This window comes from Bubalus bubalis, chromosome 5, assembly GCF_019923935.1.
Source record: "Bubalus bubalis isolate 160015118507 breed Murrah chromosome 5, NDDB_SH_1, whole genome shotgun sequence".
NCBI classification, from domain to species: domain Eukaryota; kingdom Metazoa; phylum Chordata; class Mammalia; order Artiodactyla; family Bovidae; genus Bubalus; species Bubalus bubalis.
In genome coordinates this window covers 2,047,874-2,071,528 of record NC_059161.1, presented here as the reverse complement: position 1 = coordinate 2,071,528, position 23,655 = coordinate 2,047,874, and the positions used below count along the sequence as shown (strand labels likewise).

Sequence of the window (23,655 nt, the reverse complement as noted above, 5' to 3'; positions counted from 1 at the left end):
AGTCCTGGAGCTTACTCAAACTCATGTCCATCGAGTCAGTGATGCCATCCAACCATCTCATCCTCTCTTGTCCTCTTCTCCTCCTACCTTCAATCTTTCCCAGCATCAGGGTCTTTTCCAGTGAATCAGCTCTTCGCATCAGGTGGCCAAAGTATTAGAGCATCAGTTTCAGCATCAGTCCTTCCAATGAATATTCAGGACTGATTTCCTTTAGGATGGACTGGTTTGCTTTAGGATATTTGGTTAAGACAGACCAATTCAAGCCAGGAACCAAGAGGAAATATAAAAGATAAAGGCCTTTCATCGTTTTGAAGCATTAAATGACAAAACACACCGAGCGCCTGCTACATGTAAAACCATTGCATTGGGCACTGTGTCTTCCCACAGTCTTTCCAAAAGGAAGGAAGCTTCCCATTGGACACAGAACCTGGGGACGCCGTTCCAGAAAAGGCCTTCCCTGGACCGCATACCTTGATGCCATGGCTCCCTCCCTGCCTGCTTCCTTCCTGGGACCCACATCACATGCCACACACGTGGCCGGCTCACCAGCCCTATCGTGTCAGTGAGAAGGCCTTTGTCAGCCCTCACGTGGCGTGAGTCTGACCACCCGCAGAGGCAGGAGGAGCGGGAAGCTGGGCATGGGGTCTGGTAGAACCTCTGGAGGGGACCCTGTCCCGCACCCTGAGCTGCCTGGATTTTTGGCAGAAACTGTGGGCCTGCCCCCCAAAAAGACACCAAATCCTAGAATTTTACGCATAAAAGACCCTGCACTGAGTCCAAGGTCAAGTCCAGGCACTTCTCCCTAGATGAAGAAATGGGGCCGAACAGGTCAGGTGACCCAGGCCCAGTCCCATGGGGTCAGTCTGAACTGACAGGTTAGACTCCGCACACAGGCCCGGATTTCAGTAATGGCTGCGTTACTGCTTTTGCAAGATTTCAAAGTTAGACGGAGCTATTTCTTGTGTATCTTTCTTAACAAAATCTAAATTTCTTGGGTATCTTTCTAACAAAATCTGTCATCATTCCGGTTCACAAAAGTAGTTTTCCAGGAAAGTAAGGGGTGCTCACTGCCTTCTATCACACTCCTGGTGGCCCAGACGATGGAGCGTCTGCCTGCCGTGCGGGAGGCCCGGGTTCCATCCCTGGGTCGGGAAGATCGCCTGGAGAAGGAAATGGCAACCCACTCCAGGATTCTTGCCTGGGAAATTCCATGGACAGAGGAGCCTGGCGGGCTACAGTCCATAGGGTTGCAAAGAGTCGGACACGACTGAGCAACTTCAGTTTCCCTTTTCCCTCTAATACCTGCAGTCATCGTGCAGAACTGTTTTTATTTAGAAAGTACTCCTTCTATATAACATAACATTACAAGTGGTTCAGAAACTGTGGCTGACATGCCCAAGGCCACACAGCTTGGAGTCTGAGAGCCTGTGACCCAAGCCAAGTTCTCTAATCCCAGACCTGTGGTCATCCGTCTACACCCACAGGGAAGGTAGTCTTGGGTTCTGGGTCTAAAGTAGGAAAAGAGAGAAGGGGGAGGTGTTTGCCTGGCAAATCCTATGGACAGAGGAGCCTGGTAGGCTGCAGTCCATGGGGTCACGAAGAGTCGGACATGACTGAGTGACTTCACTTTCACTTTTCACTTTCATGCATTGGAGAAGGAAATGACAACCCACTCCAGTGTTCTTGCCGGGAGAATCCCAGGGACGGGGGAGCCTGGTGGGCTTCCGTCTATGGGGTCGCACAGAGTCGGACATGACTGAAGTGTCTTAGCTTAGCTTACCACCTAGGCAGGGAAGACTGCAGGCTTGAATCCACATTCCTAGGCAACTTAGCTCTCCTGTTTCCCCATCTGTAAAATCGAAATAATAATGGTCTCCTAAAAGCGCTGTTGTGAGGGCTAAATTATTATGAGGAATTTAGCTCAGCACCTGGTCCAGGGTCCCAGTAAGGCACCAATAATTATTAATATTGTTTAAAGCATCTCTGTTTACATCAGCAGAAGTCATGTAAGTGAAGGTCCCTTATTGGGAAATGCCTCTTTCCAAAATGTAATCTCTGGTGAATAGATTATAGGGAAAAGATTTTCCTCGTGGCAGCAGAAACTACTCTATTAATTCAGCACCAGGAGATAGTTTGAAATCTTCTATCTACTAACCCATGGCGCCATGATTACCTTGGGTATTTTGAAATGTGCCAGAAGAAGCAAATTCAAGCCACTTCCCTTCACTCTGTGTACCACAAACCTTCAAATTCCACTGAAGACACACGAAATAAGCAACTGGTCCTCTTTCTAAGCTGCTGGAGCCCCAGTCGTGATGTTCTGACCATGTGGAGTAGCTGGGTCAACGCCTGCTCTCTACAAAAATGTTCACTCCAGGAGATTCAACATTTCCCTCCAGTTGTTTAAGATTATCAATGCTCTGTAGTTAACTTTACCTAAAAAGGTTGTAAGTTCTTCTTTCAGACGTATTAATACTTGGTCTCTCACAGCTTCCAGTATACAAACTGGAAGATTTCACTTAGAGAAAGAAAGCAATTTCTTTTGGAACAAAAATCCTGGATAACCTTTTCCCTCCAAGGGAGTCGTTGGAATTCACAAACTGAAACCTTTCAGAGAAGTTAACTTTGTTCTTTTGTGAACACATTTTAAAATAAGAGGAATGCTTTATTAATAACAATTATTAATAGTGATCCTGAGATGGTGGGGGACAGGGAGGCCTGGTGTGCTGTAGTCCATGGGGTCGCAAGGAGTCGGACACGACTAGGTGACTGAACAACAACAGTGGGAATATTAACAGATTCTCCCCCCCTTTTTATATTTTTGGCTTCAAACTCAAGGGGCTCAGTGAAATAGGAAAAATGCACGTTTTAAAATATTTTCGGTTCAGAGTCCTGGGTTCTAGAAGCAGGTCAGGGTGGGGGTTTGGGACTCCCAGGCTGACGCTGGCAGCCTCCCGCACGGTGTGCGTCTCCCTGGGGCTTCCTCCGCCTCCGGTGTAAACACGGACTCCGGGGTCTGCCTCGCGGGTGTGTGCAGTTACCCTTCACGTCTCACATCAAGATCACTGACTCCGAGGAGTCCTCCTTGTCTCCCAGACGGGCTCATGCTTCCTCCCCTGGATTCCTGTTGCTTCTTTCACAAATCTCCACCAACCACCGTGTTCCGTCATCGAACTGTACGCCCCGCGTGCAACTCCAGGTCTGTTTTTCATTCTGCATTCCTGGTGCTTAGTGCCACGCCTAGCAAGTCGTTCACACTGAAACCAGTACTTGCCTAACAAGTGTTCTCAGTGCTTAAGCGTGTAAACCATAAGGCTCTCTGCCAATGCTTGTCATTGAGGATAATGAGGACCCGTTCTAAGTGGACCAGTCAGGAATCTGGAGGATGTCTGATCTTCTACATCTTTCTTGCAACAAGAATGGATTACCTGCCGGACCTCCTCCTTGGCTAGGAAGTCCCCTCCCCAGCGTCCTGCTCAGGACTGCCTCGCGTGGTTTCTTTCACCCAGGGCTGCTTTCTCCTGGCCCGTTTTAGGAAGGGGATGGCAGATTTTCTCAATGCAAAGTCAAAGCACTGTTGACATTTCAGGACACTTAGCTTTCACACTGACTAGCTTTTAATGCGAAGGCACATCTGGTGTCCAAATCCCTACCTTCCAGGTCTTTATTGTGAACAGGATCGCACGATTTATCAGATATGGTAAGCTTGGGTCCTCAGCAGATTCTCCGTTTCCTACTATGGCTAGTTTCAAACTCAGAGGACCGGGCTTAGTAGAGCAGGAGAACAGGAAGTAGAGACGAAAAGAGGAATGTGTATGCGTGTTTTAAAGAATTACCAAAATTAAAGTTTTATCATAAAAGTCCTTAGTACATTCCTGATACTCATAGCCTGGAGTTTTAGTAATTATCAATTTCTTTTAAAATTAAAAAAAAAGTTACTGTCATTATTGCTTGCTGCAAAAAAACTATGGGACAAATTGCATAGCCACATGTTCTGGCATTTGTCCAGAACAACCCATATCAAAAAGGACTGGGTCCATGCATACTGTAACACTATCGTTTCTAATTATAACTTCAAGGAACTTCCTCTCTCAAAGAGGTAGCTGCAGAAACTTAACTCGGAGCTTACAAAAGAATGGAGGCTTTTAGGATTAAAAAGCATCTTCATTTACCCTTTCTGCTCCATGTTCTCTAGATTCCCATTTTGATTCTTGTGGCTCTAGAATCCTTCCTAAATCCAGAGCCTGGATCATCATTTTCACTGATCCATAGATTTCATTGTTTAATGTACCAGTCTATTGACTCATTCTCCAGGTGGTGGACGTTTATTACAAACCACGCCATGCTGTGCTGCTCAGTCGTGTCAGAGTCTTTGCAACCCCATGGACTGTAGCCCACCAGGCTCCTCTGCCCGTGGAATTCTCCAGGCAAGAATTCTGGAGTGGGTTGCCATTTCCTCCTCCAGGGATCTTCCTGACCCAGGGAAATCAACTATACCCCAATATAAAATTAAATCATATTTTTTAAAAAAAATGTGAAATCCAAGATACAAGATTACTAGAGATTAATAAGGTTGCTGAATATTAACAGTAAACTTCTTGAGTTGCTAATTTAGTTGTGGAAATACGTCACTGGTTTGTGGAGAATTCTTCAAAGTACACATGAGCTGTCAACAGCCCTCCATGTGTAAACAAGAAAAAAGGGGGAGCTCTGCTTTCTGTCTGGCTTCTCAGTGGCCCCGTTGCTTGGATTCACCTGGTGGGCCTACCGCAGGAAGTGTGTGCGGGCGGACGCAGGACAGTGTTCTTGGCTTATTTGCTTTAACTTGATACAGCGGTGATGTTAACAGCCTGTGTGAGTGGCCATCAGAAGGTACCATGGAGACGTCCCGCCCGCCTTCGCTGCTGGGTACTGGAGTGCAGCTAAGGCAACTTACGATACGTTCAAGGTCTAGTGCTCTACTAGTAAAAAGATCTCATGGCTTTTAAATATTAAATAAAATCAAGTTAGAACGGTGGATTAACAACCGCTATGTTCAGCTTGCTGGGAGAGGTGCAAAGCATGCCCTCCCTGTCCATCCTGAGAATCACGGCTCCTGGGGCATTCAAACCGCCCAGGTATTTTCAGGACTTCCGAAACTCCATTTAGAAACTGTGCACTTACCTGCAGTGAGATCGCCAGGGCTAAATAACACAGCCTTCCTTTTAACTTCATGACAGCAAGTCAGTGTACCAGGAGTCATCTCATGCTGAGTCGGTGTCTCATTGGCAGTTTTATCTTTTTCATTGGTTATAAACAAATAGAAGGCTGGTTAATTACTAGTTAATAATCTTGTTAGTAAAAAAATTTTTTTCAAGAATTGGGGGAGAAAACAGTACAAGAGAGTGAAAAGAAGCAGGGCAGTCCTGATACAGAAGGTGAACGGTCTGATCCAGAGATGCCTGTTCACCTGAAACTCACTATTAATCAACAACATTTCAAGAATTACATTCAAAAAACGAAAATAAGATATACATAGGCTGTAAATACGAGCAAAAAACAATTTTTGAGAATAAAAACTTCCCTGGTAAACTTAAAATGTATTAAAAGCACCATTTCTACGTGAGTGGTTTTCTCTTTCCTTTTATACATTTCCTTAGCTGAATAATCTAGAAACATGGAATAAAAGTTGACCTCCAGCCACGAGGAAGCGTGAAGGGGACCCTGTGGGCCTGTTCCGGCCTCGTGAGGGTGGAGAGGATCCCTTCATCTTTTTGGTCCAGCTCTGGGTCCAGTCAGAGCAGGCTTCCAGACAGTCTGTTTGTTCATACTTCTTGGTGCTGTAAATTCTCACCCTGTATTCAGAAGAGTGACTGTGGCTGATGAGGGGATTGTGGTAGCTGGCATGTGTGGTCGAGGGTGCTTCTCAGCCCGTGTGGCCCCCAGGTGCCTGAGCACTGCCCACCTCGGGGGCGGGCCCCTCCCTTCTCTGCTCTTGGAATCACACGTCCGGTGGTGCTGAGTCCAAGAGGCTCCTTGTTTCTGATCATGAGCACCAAGTCAGCATCAGCCTCGGAGTCACTAGGATTTCCCCGCCACCCACAGCTGTGTTTCCACATCCACTCACACCCCCCACCCCTCCGCACACTGCAGGCACGTCGAGGGGGTCCAATTCGGGAGGAGGGGCCTTTCTCCCAGGGAGAGGCTGCGGGCTAGGGCTGCTTGTAGCAAGGACGAGCTGCACACGCAGAAGGCCCCGGTTGCCAGCAGTGTGTGCGCCTCCCAGGGTTGGGAGCGCACCCACCAGAAGCTCCTCCCTCCTGGGAGCACATCTTTCTCTGCGTTATATCCCAAGCGGCGCTGGCCAAGCAGGAGGTGTACCTGCCTGAAATTCAGTGGAACTTCCGATTCCACCCGTGGGCTCCTCTTCATTCCCTAGGACCCATCTAAGTGTTGCTTCTTCCCAGATCCCTGCCTGACTCCCCACGACATTTTTTCTACCAACTTCCGTGTAGTAATTGCAGTTATCTGTTTGTCTTGGGGTTTGCCCCGCTTGCTGAAGTCGTAACCCCAGTCTTGGCAGACGGAGGTGTTCAAGAAGCCTGGAATGGCTGGCTGGCTGGATGGATGGAGGGAGGGGGGGATGGATGCATGGATGATACATGGATGGATGGTCAAAACAGTCATCGATTAGCAGGCATGTCGAGCAGTTTGAAGCAGCACTGTCTCACACACGCTTTCTAATTCATTCTATCCCCAGAATGACCCAAACAGGGACCAAAATCAAAGGAAAAACTAAGAACCTAACCCGTGTCTTGTCATGCTTGGTACATATTAGTGGGGGAAATATGAAATTGTGCTGTCCCTTCAAGGAGTTGTAGGTAAACCTGTTTGTCCATCGCTGGGTTTTTTTTCTAGCATCAGTGTGATGGAGAGTCTAAAACAGTCCTGGACGATACATTAGTGAGTGTCATTTATATTTCATGCCTCTGTGTTATAGCAGTAAGACCCTGGCTGATGATCAGCACCACTTAAAAATATGACTCCTTGTTAAATAATTGATACATGTGATGGGGAGAGCTTCAAACAATGCTCAGAGCTCCAATAATTAATGGACTGATTACAAGATGCTTGTAAGATGCTTAAACACGAAGCGCACAGCATAGGTGTAATTGCCATGTTAACCCTGTGTATAAAAAAGGGGGCAAATGTTCAGTGAGGCTGGGGAAGGGTGGGAGACAAAGGAGAAGACAGGTCATGAGACGGCACATTGATATAGAGGTCTCGGTGTTATCTTTTTGAGGATTACTCTTCCGTGGCTGTGCTGGGTCCTCCCTGCTCTGCACGGGCTTTCTCTGGTTGCAGCGCGGCGGCTGCTCTGGAGTTGCGGTGCACGGGCGTCTCGTTGCGGTGGCTTCTGTTGGGGAGCTCGGGCTCCAGGCGTGTGAGCCTCAGCAGTAGTTGTGCATGGGCTTCGTCACTTATGTGGGATCTTCCCAGACCAGGGATCGAACCCGTGTCCCCTGCATTGGCAGGAGCATTCTTTACGATCGGACCACCAGGGATGCTCTTCGTGCTATTGATTTAAGATTTTTTTTTTTAAGGCTCTATAAAGGCAGGATACAGGCATTGTTGATGCCCCAGACATTTTTTGAGAATGATTCTAGTGACATAATAGCATCATGCATGAGTCACAGTTCACCATCTACCTTTTTAAGAGGCAGAAACTGCCACAGTGCAGGTCCTTTGAGCCCAGGTACCTTTGCTGACCCAGTAACTGAAGCACTCTAACTCCAGCGCCCGGGCCACGGGGCGAAGGGCTGGTGGGGTGCGCTGTGGTTCCTCTCTGTCGCTTGCCGTCCTCGGAAATGACCCACTCTCTCTGCTTTCTCAGAGTCTATGACATTGCAGCCCTTTTCCTTCCCAGATAAGTTCCTTTGGCATTTCTTGTAAAGCTGGCTTGGTGCTGCTGAATTCTCTCAGCTTTTGCTTGTCTGTGAAGCTTTTGATTTCTCTGTCGAATGTGAACAAGAGCCTCGCTGGGTGTTCTTGGTTGCAGGCTTTTCCCTTTCATCACTTGAATAAATCATGCCATTGCCTTCTGGCTCGTGGAGTTTCTGCTGAAAAATCAGCTGATAACCTTATGGGGATTCCCTTGTATGTTATTCGTTGCTTTTCTCTTGATGCTTTAATATTTTCTCTTTGTCTTTAATTTTTATGTGTTTGATTCCTATGTGTCTTGACATGTTCCTCCGTGGGTTCCTCCATGGGACACTCTGCACTTCCTGGACTTGGGTGGCTGTTTTCTCTCCCGTGTTAGGGAAGTTTTTTGCTACAATCTCTTCTAACACTTTCTCAGACCCTTTCTCTCTCTCTCTTCTCCTTCTGGGACCCCTATGATGCAAACGTTGGTGCATTTTATGGTGTCCCAGAGGGTATGACGTTTCAGACCGAGAAAGAGGAGGGGGACAGGAAAATGGCCCTCCTGCCAGCCTACCACCCAGCTGAAGTGACCCCACTCACCCGCATCCCACCCTGAGGACTCAGCCCCACGGCCCCGCCTGCCCCCACCCCGAGGGAGAGGAGCGTGTTGAGAAGATGAAGCACCTCCTGATCCTGCAGCAGCTTCGAGGGCAGCCCGTCTGTCAGGACACATTGGGCGGTCTTAGGACAGTCTTTTTCGGGAAAGCTGTGGGTTTCACGTTCGCAGGGACCGTCCATCAATTCCTAAGATTATGGCGTGATTTACTGTCGGAGCTTCACGCAGTCTCTGATTTTCTGCCTCTCGTGAAACATTGTGCTTTCCTTTTCTATTGATGTATCAACTATAATAGTTACAAGCAGCTACAGGGAAATCAATAGCGAGCTTTCATTACCGTCTACATCAAGCAAAGAGCCCCAGTGGCGGGAGCGCACCTGGTGAGACCCAGCTCGCCAGCCACGAAGGGGCACGTGACCATTTTCTGCCAGGCTGAACAGAAGACGGTGGGATTCTGCACACCCGCTGTAGGGAATTTTAGAAATGCTGCTGTATTTGAAAGCGAAGGGTAGAGAGCCTGGGAAAGCCACGCAGACGGCATGGAAAGTGCTGGCATCTTTCAGTGGACGTAAAGATGTTGCTTCTGTGGGTTCTGTTCTGCAACTAGCCCTTCAGGTCCTCTGGGCCGTGGAAGGATGCTCCAGGTGACTGTGCCCCAGACTGACTCTCGGAGCCGGGAGTGGCCGCTGCTGAGGTGAATGGTACAAATGCCACACGCTGCCCAGCCCAGCAGTGAGGCCTCTGCACACCGTGTCCCTGCAAAGCCATGTCGCCAGAGTCCAGTCAGCCCCAGAGGCTGGACAGATGCATGGATGAGTTGAATAGTCTTTCAGAGCACAGGTTGGAGGACCGAAAAAAAGAAATAGGATTTTAAAGCAATGAGAGGATCTTGGCTACCAGTCATGCTTGGGGGACAGGCAAGACCTCGGGCATCTCCAGCATTTCGGCATCAATTTCGGCAACATAAAGAGGCAATTTACAGAGCAGATCCTAACACATCTCGAATCTGAACTGTGTGGAATCATAAGTCCTATTGCATTCCCAGTCTCAGATACATGGACAGTGAAATGCTTTATCATTTAACAGTACTTCCTGACAGTGACGATCTATACAGTAAGTCCCCCACATGCGAACTTTCAAAGGTGCAAACGTGTGTCCGCATGTTCAGTCACATCAGTTAGTTCACGTGTGAGGCGCACGTTGTCACGTGTGTGCATCCGTTACGAGTGGCTGTGCTTTTGTGTGCTTTATAGAGTGCGGTAGTGCAGTATCTCAAATTCAAGCCCAGCGTGTCCGTAAGCAAGCGTAAAAGCAGCAATATGTAGCCCGTCGTGTTAGTTGGACACATAGGCTAACTTTGTTGGACTTGGAACAAATTAGACTTACGAACATGCTCTCAGAACACAACTTGCTTGTATGTAGGGGACTTACTGTATAAGGGTTTTTCATAGTTCGCTATTAATACTGTGTGCCAACTCCAAACCCCCACTATAAAAATTACCTTTAGAGATTAATATATTTTATCAAGAAGGTAGAAACTCACACGTGGATAATTTCTGAATTTGTGTAAGAGCCTTGAAGAACTACAAAAATATTTTTTGGAGATATTAAACAAACAACAAACCAGCAAAAACCCTGAGCAGGAGACCACCTTCCCAAAGCAGCATTTGAAGATGAATGTCAGCAAGTAGTTTGAGTTCTTGGGGTGGGTTTGTTTGGAGGGAGATGGGGGTGGAGGAAGGACTATTTTGATGATGGATTTTTCGAATATTCTCTTTCATAGTATTTCAAGTTTCTGGTTCTTTTCCTTCCGTGTTTATATGCTACTAGATTTTGGTGAGAATGTTTTAAATTTCCTTTTGACATTCTGACAACAGGACAGACAGGCTCTGTCCTTCTGCCGACGTCCTCGGAGCCAGGCACCCCCGCATGACTGGGCAGGTGGCCGTGATGTCCATTTTTATTTGCAATGGCCCCAACAATTAAACCTGCACAGGTTAATTCCTACAATGCCAATCTCTAACTGTATCCCTGCTCTCATTATTTCTTTTGCTATTCTCCCCTTTACTTAACAGGCAGTATTTTTTTTTAACCTGCTTTAGAGATGCTTGTCCCTTCTATAACTGGAGATCTGAGTCAAATGGAGTATCATTTGGACCGTTTTCAACCGGGCATCATTACAGAATCCCTGTGAACTCGGCTAACGCGTCTCTTGATGTCACACCCGTGCTTTTTAATAATTCTGTCATCTGGCAGCCAGAAAACACTCTTTGCGCATCCTTTATCTTGCGCAGCTAAAAAGCAGTCCTTCCACGACACACCTACCCTGACACCCAACCCTCTGGGGCGGCCCACACGGCTGCTGGCGGCCGCAGACAGGGGGCGCGGACCCTGGCAGGAAGCCCTGGAGCGGGGTGCGGTGCCAGGAGGGGGCTTCCCAGCCCAGCTTCCTCGGCCCCGTGGGCTCAGGTGAGGGGGGAGATCCAGAAGGACAGCACGTTTGCCGTCAGGTCCCCTGCTTCCCCACCAGGGAGGCTGCGGGTCAGACATCGCCACCCGTGGGCAGCGTTGACCGTTCTAAAAGTAGGTACAGTGAAAGGGGACATTTTCAGCAGGAATTGAGGATGCAGTGAAAATGAGGTGATAATGTATGAGACGGTAAACAAGGGAAAGAGAGAAGAAGGAAGGAAAGAGAGGAGAGGAGGGATCAGTTAGAATTGCCCTGGCATAAACATTAGTCTTTGATCCAGTTGAATTCTTCAATCGGTGCGTTCTTTATCCAGATTAGTTAAGAAAAATAACTTGAACATTTGTAATATTTTCACAAGCGTTCTTTCCACTCTCACCCCATCATGAGGTCTTCCCATCGCAGGGTCCCTGCTGGCCCTGCCCTTCCAGCTCCTTGGCATAGAACCCCTGGGGTCTGTTGCAGCAAAATTCAACGCCCTTCAGGAGGGTGGGGGTAGCTTCATCCCGCGCCTCCAGTCCCGCCGATGACCGAGGCTCCCAGGAACGGAAGGCGAGCGTGAGTCAAGGCCCAGAGGGCAGACTGGAGACTAATCCAGCTCCCAGTTCTAAACCAGCACCAAGTAAAAAGAATACAGACGACAAGCACACCGTCAACCCACTGGATTGTCTGAAGCCTTGAATGAGAGAGCGCGAACACAGATAGACACTTAAGAAATTTGCTGACATTATTGGTTAATAGGCCATTCATCATAAACATACAACCTCCACCCCCTTACAAGCTAAAAATGCTCAGACGGCTGTTAAAATGTATTTATTTGCATACATCCAGTGGACTTCCTTTCTGCCAGGACTTCTGTTTTAATCGGAGAAATAAGAACTGGTCTTGATTAGATGGTGAGGGATTTATTTGCTTTGAAATAGTGAACGTAAACAGTTGCTCTGTTCACCTCACACAATCTAAGGTTTATGCCTTTTTAAAAGAAACATTTCTATCCACAAATGTCAAGCATCTGGAGAATTTTTTTTTTTTTTTTTTTTTTTGAGATGTGCTTGATGCTTTGTAGAAGTGTTTCTTTAAAATATAGGGAATGGAAGCGTCCTTGTTTCTTCACAGTGCTTCAGTGCTTAGTAGCTCAGTCATGTCCAGCTCTTTGCAACCCCGTGGACTGTAGCCCACCAGGATCCTCTGTCCATAGGGATTCTCCAGGCCAGAATGCTGGAGTGGGTTGCCATGCCCTTCTCCAGGGGATCTTCCCAACCCCAGAATCAAACCCAGGTCTCCTGCATTGCAGGCGGATTCTTTACTGTCTGAGCCACCAGGGAAGCCCAAGAATACTGGAATGGGTTGCCATGCCCTTCTCCAGGGGATCTTCCCAACCCAGGAATCAAACCCAGGTCTCCTGCATTGAGGCGGATTCTTTACCAGCTGAGCCACCAGGGAAGCCCAAGAATACTGGAATGGGTTGCCATGCCCTTCTCCAGGGGATCTTCCCAACTCAGGAATCAAACCCAGGTCTCCTGCATTGAGGCAGATTCTATACCAGCTGAGCCACCAGGGAAGCCCATGTTCCTTCACAACTGGAGAATAACCACAGTGCGTTCACCCTTGAAAGACCTTCCCTGATTCCAGAGTCACTGTTGCCTTTGGTCACGGCCAGGTCAACTCCAAGTTTGCTGTTTGTGATCTACTGTCACTGCGTGGGAATTTAAAAAATTTTCCCAGTTTTCTGTTAATGAAGGACAACACAAAGTCGGCAGATTTCCACAAATCAAGTCTTAAAAAGTTACTTCAATCCTGCTGCACAAGATGAGACTTGTTGCTAATACCAGCCACATCTCGAGAGTGGTCTGGAGCTGCCCTTGAACTTGACGTGGGTCGGGTCCCTGGGCCACCGCCAGGCACGGGGAAGGCATATCCAGTGCTTTGTCACATGCTGGACACCCACTTAAGGTTGGAAGCGCCCGTGAGACACCACGGTTTCTCACCCCAGGCTCCCTGGGGCCACGGGAGCAGCCCCCTCGCTGTGCGGATGAGCACAGGGCAGAGGTCGGGCAGTGCGGCCTCATCCCCGCTGACCCTGACTCTTACCAGAGCCGCTCCGGGTGCTGCTGCTGCTAAGTCACTTCAGTCATGTCTGACTCTGTGCGACCCCATAGACGGCAGCCCACGAGGCTCCCCCGTCCCTGGGATTCTCCAGGTAAGAACACTGGAGTGGGTTGCCATTTCCTTCTCCAATGCATGAAAGTGAAAAGTCAAAGTGAAGTCACTCAGTCACGTCCGACTCTAGCAACCCCATGGACTGCAGCCTGCCAGGCTCCTCCATCCATGGGATTTTCCAGGCAAGAGTACTGGAGTGGGGTGCCATTGCCTTCTCCGGCTCCGGGTGCAGGAAGAGCCTTCTCTGCGCTGGAGATGTTTCACAGCAGCGAACTCATCACTGTGGGTGAAATGACTGAAGGCAGCTTACAGCCTTACAGGGGGTATCCCGCCTCGTGGAATCACCGTTGGAATTCATTGCGAAGATGAGGAACCTGAGACCTGGTGCCGTTCCTCGTTCCAAAATCATTTGACCAGTGAGATGTTCACAGATTTAAAATCACCTCTTTAACTTTTTCCCAGCTGCGGAAATGCACAGACCAATTATTCCCCTAAATACTCAAGCATTGGCTGTAATTCAGCCTCAGGGGCACCAATGTCTGCCGACTCTGACATCCATGATACCCGGTGGGGAAAGGTGAGGCGACCACCTCGTCCTCATTGCCTTGCTCTGCAGGCTTAGAGTTGAGCACAACATTTCCCAGAACAAACATGGTCAGATGTGAGGTTGTAATACCGGCGCTATCGCTGCCTCAGCAAAACCCGCAGAGTCACCGAGAGCGCGGCGGAGAGCTGCCTTTGCCAGTGTTTCAGGCTCTTAGAAGTTCTTCTTTTCCTTCTTTCTTTTTTCTGTTTTTTCACTGGGTCTTCACTGCAGCGCGCAGGCTTTCTCTGGTTGCGGAACACCGGTCCAGAGTTGTGGTGCACGAGTGGAGCTGCCTCGCTGCACGTGGGATCTTAGTTCCCTGACCAGGGGTGGAACCCGAGTCCCCTGCATTGGAAGACACACTCTTCACTGGACCACCAGGGAAGTCCCTGAAAAGTTCGCATCATTAAACAAGAAAACAAACTGGTGATGGATTTTCTGTCTTTCACTAACAAATACATATCCCTAAGCAGTTGGGTGAATTATTAATTTATATCCAAACAATTGATAAGTATTTGTCTTCAGTGATCTTGTTAGGTAGTCAGTATCCCTTCCTCCCTGGTTCTCACCCCAAAGACCTCTCTTTTCTTTTTATATCAAATGATTCTGATACGTATCAGTCAACTGAATGATTTTTTCCCCCTTCATTCAACCTCTGATCTTATTGAGCAGAATTTTAATAAGCTGAGGAAAATGATGTAATGCTAAGTAGCAAGTATATCTAGCTCTTGAAGGGTAGTTTTATTTTAATCCTACAAACTAAAGAGAAACCTTGGCTATCTTGATCAGATGTATATAAATAACAGTTCTCGTATGGACCGAGGGTTGCAAGCATTTTTAGTACAGGTGGAAAATAGAACATGCTAACCACAAGAAACCTCACTAATTCCTAACAATTCAACAGGAAGCTGAATCAACATGCAGTTAAAGAAATGCAGTTTGGGGACCTCACTCCGATGCTTCCTCTAAAACAGCAGAGTCAACGCGGGAGGCTGGGGTGCTGTGAGGAGAGGATTGGAGCACCAGCTGCAGCATTTAAAAATCCCCCATTTTCCTTCCAGCCCTTGCGTTCGCCCTGGTGTCTCAGAAGACGGGTGCTGGGGGAGCCCCAAGTGCTGCGGGGGGAGCCAGAGTGGAGGGAAAGGCTGTGGTAAAACGTCAAAGAGCGAAACAAGTACTTCATCTTCAGAGACTGTAAAACGTGATGGGCCTACATAAAATGCCTTACAGAAGGCCTTTAACATTTTAAAATTGGGTTTTAAAGTAGATGACACATTAATAGTAGGTTTTTTGGGGTTTTTTTTTTTTTCTGTCTGCGCTGGGTCTTCCTTGCGGTGCTGGGCTTTCTCTAGTTGCAGAGCCGAGGACTCTAGAGCTCATAGGCTTTGTTGCCTCAAAGCGTATGGGATCTTAGTTCCCCGACTGGGGATCGAACCCACAGCCCCTGCATTGCACGGCAGATTCTTAACCGCCCGGCCACCAGGGAAGTCCCAATAGTGCTTTTAATTCCTTGAATTTCTGATTCTGCTGCTGGTTTCAGATAGAATTTATTTCTCATGAATTAAGATATTTACACTGTGAAACAGAAAGTAAGTGTTAGTCACTCAGTCGTACCTGACTCTTTGCGACCCCATGGACTGCAATGCGACCCCATGCCCACCAGGCTCCTCTGTCCATGAGATTTTCCAGGCAAGGATACTGGAGTGGGTTGCCATTTCCATCTCCAGGGGAACTTCCAAACCCAGGGATCGAACCCAGGTCTCCTGCACCACGGCAGATTCTTTACTGACTGAGCTACGAGGGAAGCCCCATGAAACGGAAAGGCATCTTTTAAACTTCTCATCAAAAATAAAGCCCAAATACAGCCTCTGAGCGCTGAAGAATTGATGCTTTTGAACTGTGGTGTTGGAGAAGACTCTTGAGAGTCCCTTGGACTGCAAGGAGATCCAACCAGTCCATTCTGAAGGAGATCAGCCCTGGGATTTCTTTGGAAGGAATGATGCTAAAGCTGAAACTCCAGTACTTTGGCCACCTCATGCGAAGAGTTGACTCATTGGAAAAGACTCTGATGCTGGGAGGGATTGGGGGCAAGAGGAGAAGGGGACGACAGAGGATGAGATGGCTGGATGGCATCACTGACTCGATGGACGTGAGTCTGGGTGAACTCCGGGAATTTGTGATGGACAGGGAGGTCTGGCGCGCTGTGATTCATGGGGTGGCAAAGAGTTGGACACAACTGAACGACTGATCTGATCTGATCTGATCAACTTGCTGAGTCTTCATTCGGGAACCAACCATGAATAGTGGAGGTTCTCGGTCCCTATTTCTGGCTGCTCAGGAGGCAGAATTCCTTACCTCGTCACACGGTCTTGTATTGGCTTAACTGTCATGGGTTTCATCCTTTTGAAATAACCAGTGCTTATTCTTCCAAACGACGTGTGTGTTCCATTCACGTCTTGGTTTCTGTTGAAATGAGTGAGAGGAGAACTGGTCCCGGGGTGTCTGATTCGTTTTCGTCTCGTCCCAGATGCCACTGGGGACACTGAAGCTGGGCCACAGCCATGATGTCCCCAGGGCCACGGCCGTCACCCCGGAGAGTGGACCACAGCTGGGCAGTGGGGACACTCGTGTTTCTGACCCCCAACTGCTCATGGATGTGGTGCTCTGGGAGAGTCCGTGAGGTTCCTGCCCAATCAGCCAGGGGCCCTGAGGTCTGCATGTTGCAAGTTATACGGAATAAACTGCTTATCTGGGGGAGGATTCTGAATGCTTTTTTCCAACATTTCCGCCCACCCTTTAGTTTGCAGTCAGCTCCTTCTCCCCGTGGACCCTCGGCCCTTCGCACCCCTGGCCCCGTCTGCCTCCTCCCGGGCCTGGAGGATAGAAAGCAGGCTGGAACGGGCCTGGACGGGGAGCAGGCCGCCCCTGGCCCTGCAACCACCCTGTGGCCTGTGGACTAACAGCAGTTTAGAGAAAAAGCATTTCTTTCAAATGCTGAATTATGAAGGAGTATTGATTGTACGGTGGAAATATCTGGAAGATTACATCTTTTGTCTTCTGGACCAAGGCTCTAATGTGCAGAAAAGCTTCAAGTCAATTGCGTATTGTGAATATAACATTGTTTACTAAATGTACATTTATATTCTGAAACGTTACCCCCCCCTTTATTTTTCTCTTAGAAATAACCTCTTCGAGAGTTCATAGGCAAGTTCTAAAACACTAACCAGAGCTGAGTAGGTCGGGCTTTTTGCCCCTCACTCTCCCTCCAAATAAGATTTTAATTGGCTAAACTAATATTGGATCCAAGTTCATAAAAGTTTGAAACCAGATCATTAAATGCAAATATGGTCTTCATCCCAAAGACGATAAGAATGCCTTTAAGCTAATATTTTTAACAAGAACGGTTGGACAGCGCTCTCTTGTAAATTTTATCATACCTGAGGCGGTTTTCTTCATTCGATTAGCTGGAAAGCTGAATTTATCCCCAGGCAAACCAGACAGCAGGCCCGGGCTAAATTCAACAACTGGAGCTTAAATTTGGCTTAATATATCCCCACTTGGATCTGCCTGTTTAATTCTCTTTCATATGATAACGTTGGTTTATTCATAGGCTTGACTTGCCACCTGAACAAACTGAAGACCATAACCTTACTCGAAGAGAGTAAGAAAACTTGGCCAAAACCACAGAAATTCCTGAGTCAAAATCAAAAATGCAAACTTGTGAGTCGAAACCTATTCTGGGCCATGACTACGAGAGTGGGGAGAGGAGCTTTGCTCTGAAGGTGGACAGGTTTTCATGCATGTGGACATCTTGTCTTCCGAGCAGACAGATGGTCTTTATAACAAGGTAAGGACCGAGGCTGCCAAGGCTGGCTGGCCAGGGCCGCTCCAGCTAGAAGTAGTTCCTGTTTAGCAAGCACCGTATGCGTTTGCCCTAAGGATTAAGTCCGTCTGACACACGGTTTCATTTGAAATTTAGGAGGAGACCAGAAAATTGTTCTATCCTGTGCCTCTTTCAGTTCTGTTTCCTGGTTCAAACTACTCTGTTAATTCCCAGTCAGAGATTTTTCTCTTTTTTTGCCTTTCATTCTGCATGCATTTAACTTGATAAAAATTACGACCCGCTTCAATTCTTGGTCTTAAAACCCCTGTAGTATGGCCTTCCTTCCACGTTTTTATCCCCTAGCATTCTGGAAAACAAGCTGCAAATGTGTGTAGAGAAGGAAAGAATGAATGCCCTCTGTCAGCGGTGGTCCGGACTTGGCTCACAGTGCCCAGACAGGCTTTTCTCAACATCCTAGGATGACGTACCGCTTCATTATACCAGGCAAACCAAATGCTTTTCCTTCTGAAGTTCACTGAGCTCAGTTTCATCTCTTTTTCCAGAGCCGAACAATAGGAAGGCGTCCTGCTGTATCTGAGGTTGGTCGTGACTTCACGCCGTGAGGAGCTCTGAAGGCGCCTAGGGCTCTAGTCACCGGGGCTCTGGCTCAGGCGGGGTTAGCAGGCCCTTCTTAGGGAGTTAGTCGGCACGTGGTTCCTGCTCGTGGGAGCTTGGTTCCAAGTGGCGAGTCTCCTCAGGTCTGTGCTGGGCGTCTTGCCTTCCCCGAGGAGGCAGTCCAGCAGGGGAGGCAGGACATGGGCTGTGGGTTAGGGGGTCCGATCAGACGTGTTTAGAGGGACTTCAGACACAGCAAGGCGAAGAGGGATATGCGCATTAACGTGAGAATGTGTCCATTCGCTGAGTGTGAAGGGGCCTCTGACTTTGCCCGGGCCCCATGGTAGGATGGGGGAATGGTGGCCATTGCCAAGGTCAACATCCCATCACCATGATTGACAGGTAGGTGACCAGATGGCGCCGGATGCCCCCTGCGATGAGCAAACAGCACAGTCCACAGAGATGGGATTGGAGAGGCCCCCTGGATGCCAGGCTGTCTGGGCTGAGGCCTGGGGACATTGGCTGGTGATCAGAACAGGGAAATCCGGAGGCAGAGAGCAGGCTTGGGTACCCAGGGAATGGAGGGCGATGTTACCACCTGAGCCTGTGATGCCCACTCGCCATTCGGGCAGGAGGTGCAGAAGCCAGAAGGTCCAGAAGGGGTTGGATCTACTAAGTCACCCCCGGGAGCCGTCGTCCTGGGCCTTGAGTGCACAGCAAAGGTGGAACCCCGGCAGAGGAAATAAGTGCTCTACACACGGAAGGTGCGGAGGAGCCCGGGGAGCCGGCGGGCCTGGCACTGACGTCAGCGCACCCAGCCAGCACCCGGTTCAGAATCTGTGTCCCTAGAAAGCACAGTACACAGTGCGGTTGGTGCTTTTTGCTTCTGATCACAAAACGGTTCTACACGAAAGAGAAACACAATCTGGCGTGAATTTGATGTGGAAGCATGAACAGCGTGTCAAAGGCCAAAAGAGGAAGAAGGAAATACTTTGGTTTAGGGCCACAAGCATCAAGTCAAGAAGTGTACTCTGCAGTCATCCCTTCCGCCTCGGGGCAGGCCGTCCCGTGTGCTGCCCCCTGGCCCGGGTGTCCCTGCCTTCACAGCGTGCCTCGTGAGGGCGACAGGCAAGCTTAAAGATGAGGTAAACACTTTATAAAGAATTAGACAAGTAACTGTATACTGTGAAGTCTGTCAAGCGGGCATCAACAGGAAGGTGCCGCATACGGATGTGAGCGAAGGGGAAGCGCAGAACGGGTAGCAGTCAGCCCTCAGCTGCGGGCATCTGGTCCGTGGAAGGAACTCACAATGCCAGTGGCTTGGAGAGCGTCGGGGATGGTCTGGTTCTGCAGAGCCGTGGTTCTCAGGCCGTTGTTTTATGATGTTCAAACACCACACGGACAGTACAGTTTTCAGTGTTTAATTGTGGTGAAATACACAGCACATAAAATTTCTTGTTTTTCATTGAATTACAGTTGTGTTAACAATGCTGTGTTAAAGTCTGCCGTACAGCAGAGTGACTGAGTTATAGTATATTCTTACATGCGTGTTTTTCATAGTCTTTTCCACTGTGGTTTATACAGGGCATTGAATACAGCTCCCTGTGCTCGGCAGTAGGACCTCGCTTATCCATCTGCTAACCCCAAACTCCCAATCCGTCCTTCGCCTTTGGCAACCACACGTTTGTCTACGGAGCATAAACTTTCTCACCTTCGCCATTTTTAAGTGGACAGTTCGAGGATGTTAAGTGCATCTACACTGGTGTCCAGTCAGTGTCCTGAACTCCTTCCACTTTGCAGAACTCTGAACCCGTTAGACACCCCCACTCGCCGTCCCCCAGGCCCTGGCAGCCCCGCCACACTGCTGTCTATGGATCTGACTGCCGCGGGCACTCAGGTGAGCAGAGGCCTGCAGCATCTGTCCCTTTGTGACTGGCCTCTCACACCCAGCGCGGTGTCCTCAAGGTTCCCCCACATCGTCCCCTTGCCAGAATGTCCCTCCTTCCTAAGTGGTCACTGTTTCACTGAACCTACAGACCCTGCTTTTTATTCCTTTACCCATTAACAGGCACTGCGGTCTCTGTGTATGGGTGTACACACAACTCTTGCATACATTGTAAATATTTTTAAGGAAAAGTAAGGCAGAAGGAAGGGCCAAAGTGATTTGATAGGGAGGCAGAGCTGTTTTAGAAAAAGTTATCAGCAGAGGCGTCCCGAGGGGGTGACGTGTGAGCAGAAACTGGGGTATTCTGAGTTTCTGAATTTCCTGGAGAAAGTCCACAGGATCGAGAAGAACCATCCAGACTGTGGGACCAGCACGTGTGAGGTCCTAAGTCAGGAGCAAGCGAGGAGACCAGCATGTCTGGAGAGGAGCCTGGCAGAGACATGGGCTCGGGGTTAGACCGGGGCAAGGATGTCGGCGCTGTTCTGAGACAGGAACGTGCACGAGCTCAGTGGACAGTGGTGTGTTTTGGCTGTGCTGGGTCTCCACTGCTGGCGTGGGCGCGCTCGTTGCAGCAAGCAGGGCCTGTTCTTTGCAGCGCGCAGGCTCCTCGTTGCGGTGGCTTCTCTCCGTGCAGAGCGCAGGGCCGTGGGCTCGAGGACTCGGTAGTCGTGACGCACAGGCTTAGTTGCTCCCAGGCACGTGGGATCTTCCCGGACCAGGGACTGAACCGCATCCCCTGCACTGGCTGGTGGATTCTTACCCACCGCGCCACCAAGGAAGTCCCCGGTATTAATAGTGTTTGCTTTGACTGTTTAAATGAAGCCATCTGTACTCAATCGGTCTGTCCTCTGTAGACCCCCGACCAGGCTGCCTGGCCTGGGTCAGCCCCGCAGCCCGCTTTGCATGGTCTGTGAGCTTTGCAGTCAAGTCCACACAAAAACTACTCCCCTCCCCCTTGTAAAGGGGGTGCCACGGGGATGTACATCGGTTCAGGCACCGTTTTCCTAACGGACATTGTGTCCACTTTCTGCTGCCTACTAAACAGAGTTTGAAATCATTTGCGATTCAAGCCCAAAACCATCTTGGGGAATCAAAGCCAAGCCTGGACAGTTGAGTGAAAACGCAGCTGACCAGGTGGGCACAGAGAGATACACGTCACTACTTGTGTTGACAGCGTGAATCCAGCACCTTCCTTCCAAAGCTTGGACTCATAGTCACGCAGCTGTGGACTCTTAGGGCTGGGGCGATGGGAGATGGTCAAGTGCAGCCCTTGCCCTTCAGGGACCAGGAGACTCAGGGCCCCAAAGAGCGACGCGCCCGTGATCTGACAGTTAGAGACAGGATCGGGACCAGAAGCATGACATTTGGTTAGTGCGTGGTGTTCTTTTCCCTTGGGGAAAAAGCTGCTGCCCGTTAGGGGTGACAAACTCTGAACGCAAAGCTGACTCACGCGTGGGCCCCCGCAGGGGACGTTCTTTATGCAGCGGCGCTTCCTGAGCCTGCGCTTTCGGCAGCCCCGGGAGGCACTGCTTTTTGTGAAGTGTCATACATGTTTGGGGAAATTGCACTTCAAAATTAAGAAAAGAGAGTGGAAAGTAAGTCTCTAACTGAAACTTAGGGCTTGGCCATGTTTTCCTGAATATTCTTTGTGATTGAGAATGGGATAAATGTGCAAGGAATCCTCTACCTTTCTCTGATTTTGGAAAACATCAGAGAGACTGATTTGTCCATGAAACAGCCCCGATGTCAAGGGCTGGTGCGCAGAAAAGCCCTCCAGGAGGGACTTATGACTCTGATCTCTGTTCAGTGTCACTGTGACTGTTTATGACCATGACCTGGGGCATTACGACGATTAAGGTGTCTAATACATAGAAATGGGCTAGTGTTAAAGAGCCCACCTGTCAGTACAGGAGACGTGAGAGACGCTGGTTGGATCCCTGGGTCCGGAAGACCCCCTGGAGGAGGAAATGGCAACCCACTCCAGGATTCTTGCCTGGAGAATTCCGTGGACAGAGGAGCCTGGTGGGCTGCAGTGCATGGGGTCACGAAGAGTTGGACATGACTGAAGCAACTTAGCATGTGTCAGTATGGGTGTCAGGGGTATGTTACTTCATTCACATTCTCTAAAAACTGTTCATTCACAGACCTTGAGACCCTTTAGAAGCTGAGCTTTTGGACCGCCCAGTACGTCCCATTCCGAAACCCTCTTAGGCGGCAGGAACTTGGGGCTGTGTGACACATTCAGAGTCTTAAGAGGTCTGTGAAAACCTCCTTTGCAGGTTGACTAATGCTGGCTGAATGTTACCATTCCCGCATTCTCTGGGTCTGTCCTTAACTTAGAAATCATGGAAAAGCTATTTAATCTTTCCGAGTCTAAATCTCATAACCCACAATGCCTTCTCACGAGAGAATCCTTGGCGAGTTGGTAGTCTCCCGACTCCCAGCCCCGGCCCCTTCTCGTCTCTCCCCACACGCTCCCCTGACTCCTGGGGTTTCATCCTCACTGCCCACTGATGGCTCCCGCATCTGGACACCAGTCCAGCTTCCCTGCTGAGCCTGGACCGCCCCCTCCCCCGTCTCCAGCCGTTCGCCCTGCATCCCTGGGGATGCCCACGTGCCCCTGGACTACCACATCCTACGCCTCGTCCTCTCCTCCTGCCGGGGGGCAGGGGTGGAGGTGCCCACCACTCTCTCCCTGGACAGACACCCAGACCACCAGCCAGGGCCTCTGGTCTCTCCCACTCCAGAATAACCCGGGGCCGGCAAGCCCTGTGGCGTGACCACCTGGATGACCTTCACGTCCATCCCCACCGCTGTGGCCACCGAGTTTGCCACCTGTGGTCCTGCACACACCCGATGTTAACCACTCAGAGAGCTGACCGCGTACTTCCTTCCTTCCTTCACATCTTGCGATTCTTCTGTGTAGCTTCCAGAACAAAAGACAGACTCTTTTGTACAGCACCCCCCACCCCAAACTTTACAGTCCACCCTTCTGTACCCACTCCCGCTGCTGTGCCTACTCCCCGCCCCCCGCAGCCCTTCACAGAAGCTGAGCTGTTCCGGGGACCCAGTCCCTGTCTCTGGGGCTCTGAGTGCAGGTTGCTCCTCTCACTTCCCCATGATGCTCAGCTCCCTCTGCCTCGTTTCTCGAAAGCTCTCAGACGTCACCTCCCCCGAACACTCTCTTGCCCCTGGCTCTGTGTGTGCCCGGGGCACCCACTGTCTGTCTCTAACACTTGACCCAGAGTCTGTCTTTTATTCCTATATCTTCATCATCTCGCACAGGGCTGAATGAATGAATGAATTCATAGACGGTGTATACATAAGGTGTGAAGTAGTAAAGCACGGTAGTGTGCTTTGTCATTTATAAAGCACCAGCTAGTTGTAAGGAGATCCAACCAGTCCATCCTAAAGGAAATCAGTCCTGAATATTCATTGGAAGGTCTGATGCTGAAGCTCCAATACTTTGGCCACCTGATGGAAGAGCTGACTCATTTGAAAAGACCCTGATGCTGGGAAAGATTGAAGGCGGGAGCAGAAG

At 49.4% G+C, this 23,655-nt stretch overlaps 1 protein-coding gene across 6 annotated transcripts in view; it reads left to right on the top strand.

The window, feature by feature from the left end:
* The window catches only part of NR5A2 (nuclear receptor subfamily 5 group A member 2), a 164,559-nt gene that overhangs the window by 93,766 nt on the left and 47,138 nt on the right, over positions 1-23,655 (top strand). The window contains exon 7 of one of the 6 annotated variants that reach the window (XM_044942629.2): positions 13,963-14,097. The exons of the other annotated variants lie outside the window; for them this stretch is intronic. Within the exon in view, the coding sequence (XP_044798564.2) occupies positions 13,963-14,054 (92 nt within the window). The 3' untranslated portion in view covers positions 14,055-14,097. Of the gene's footprint in view, positions 1-13,962; positions 14,098-23,655 lie in introns of those variants that run through there. 6 annotated transcript variants of the gene reach the window in all.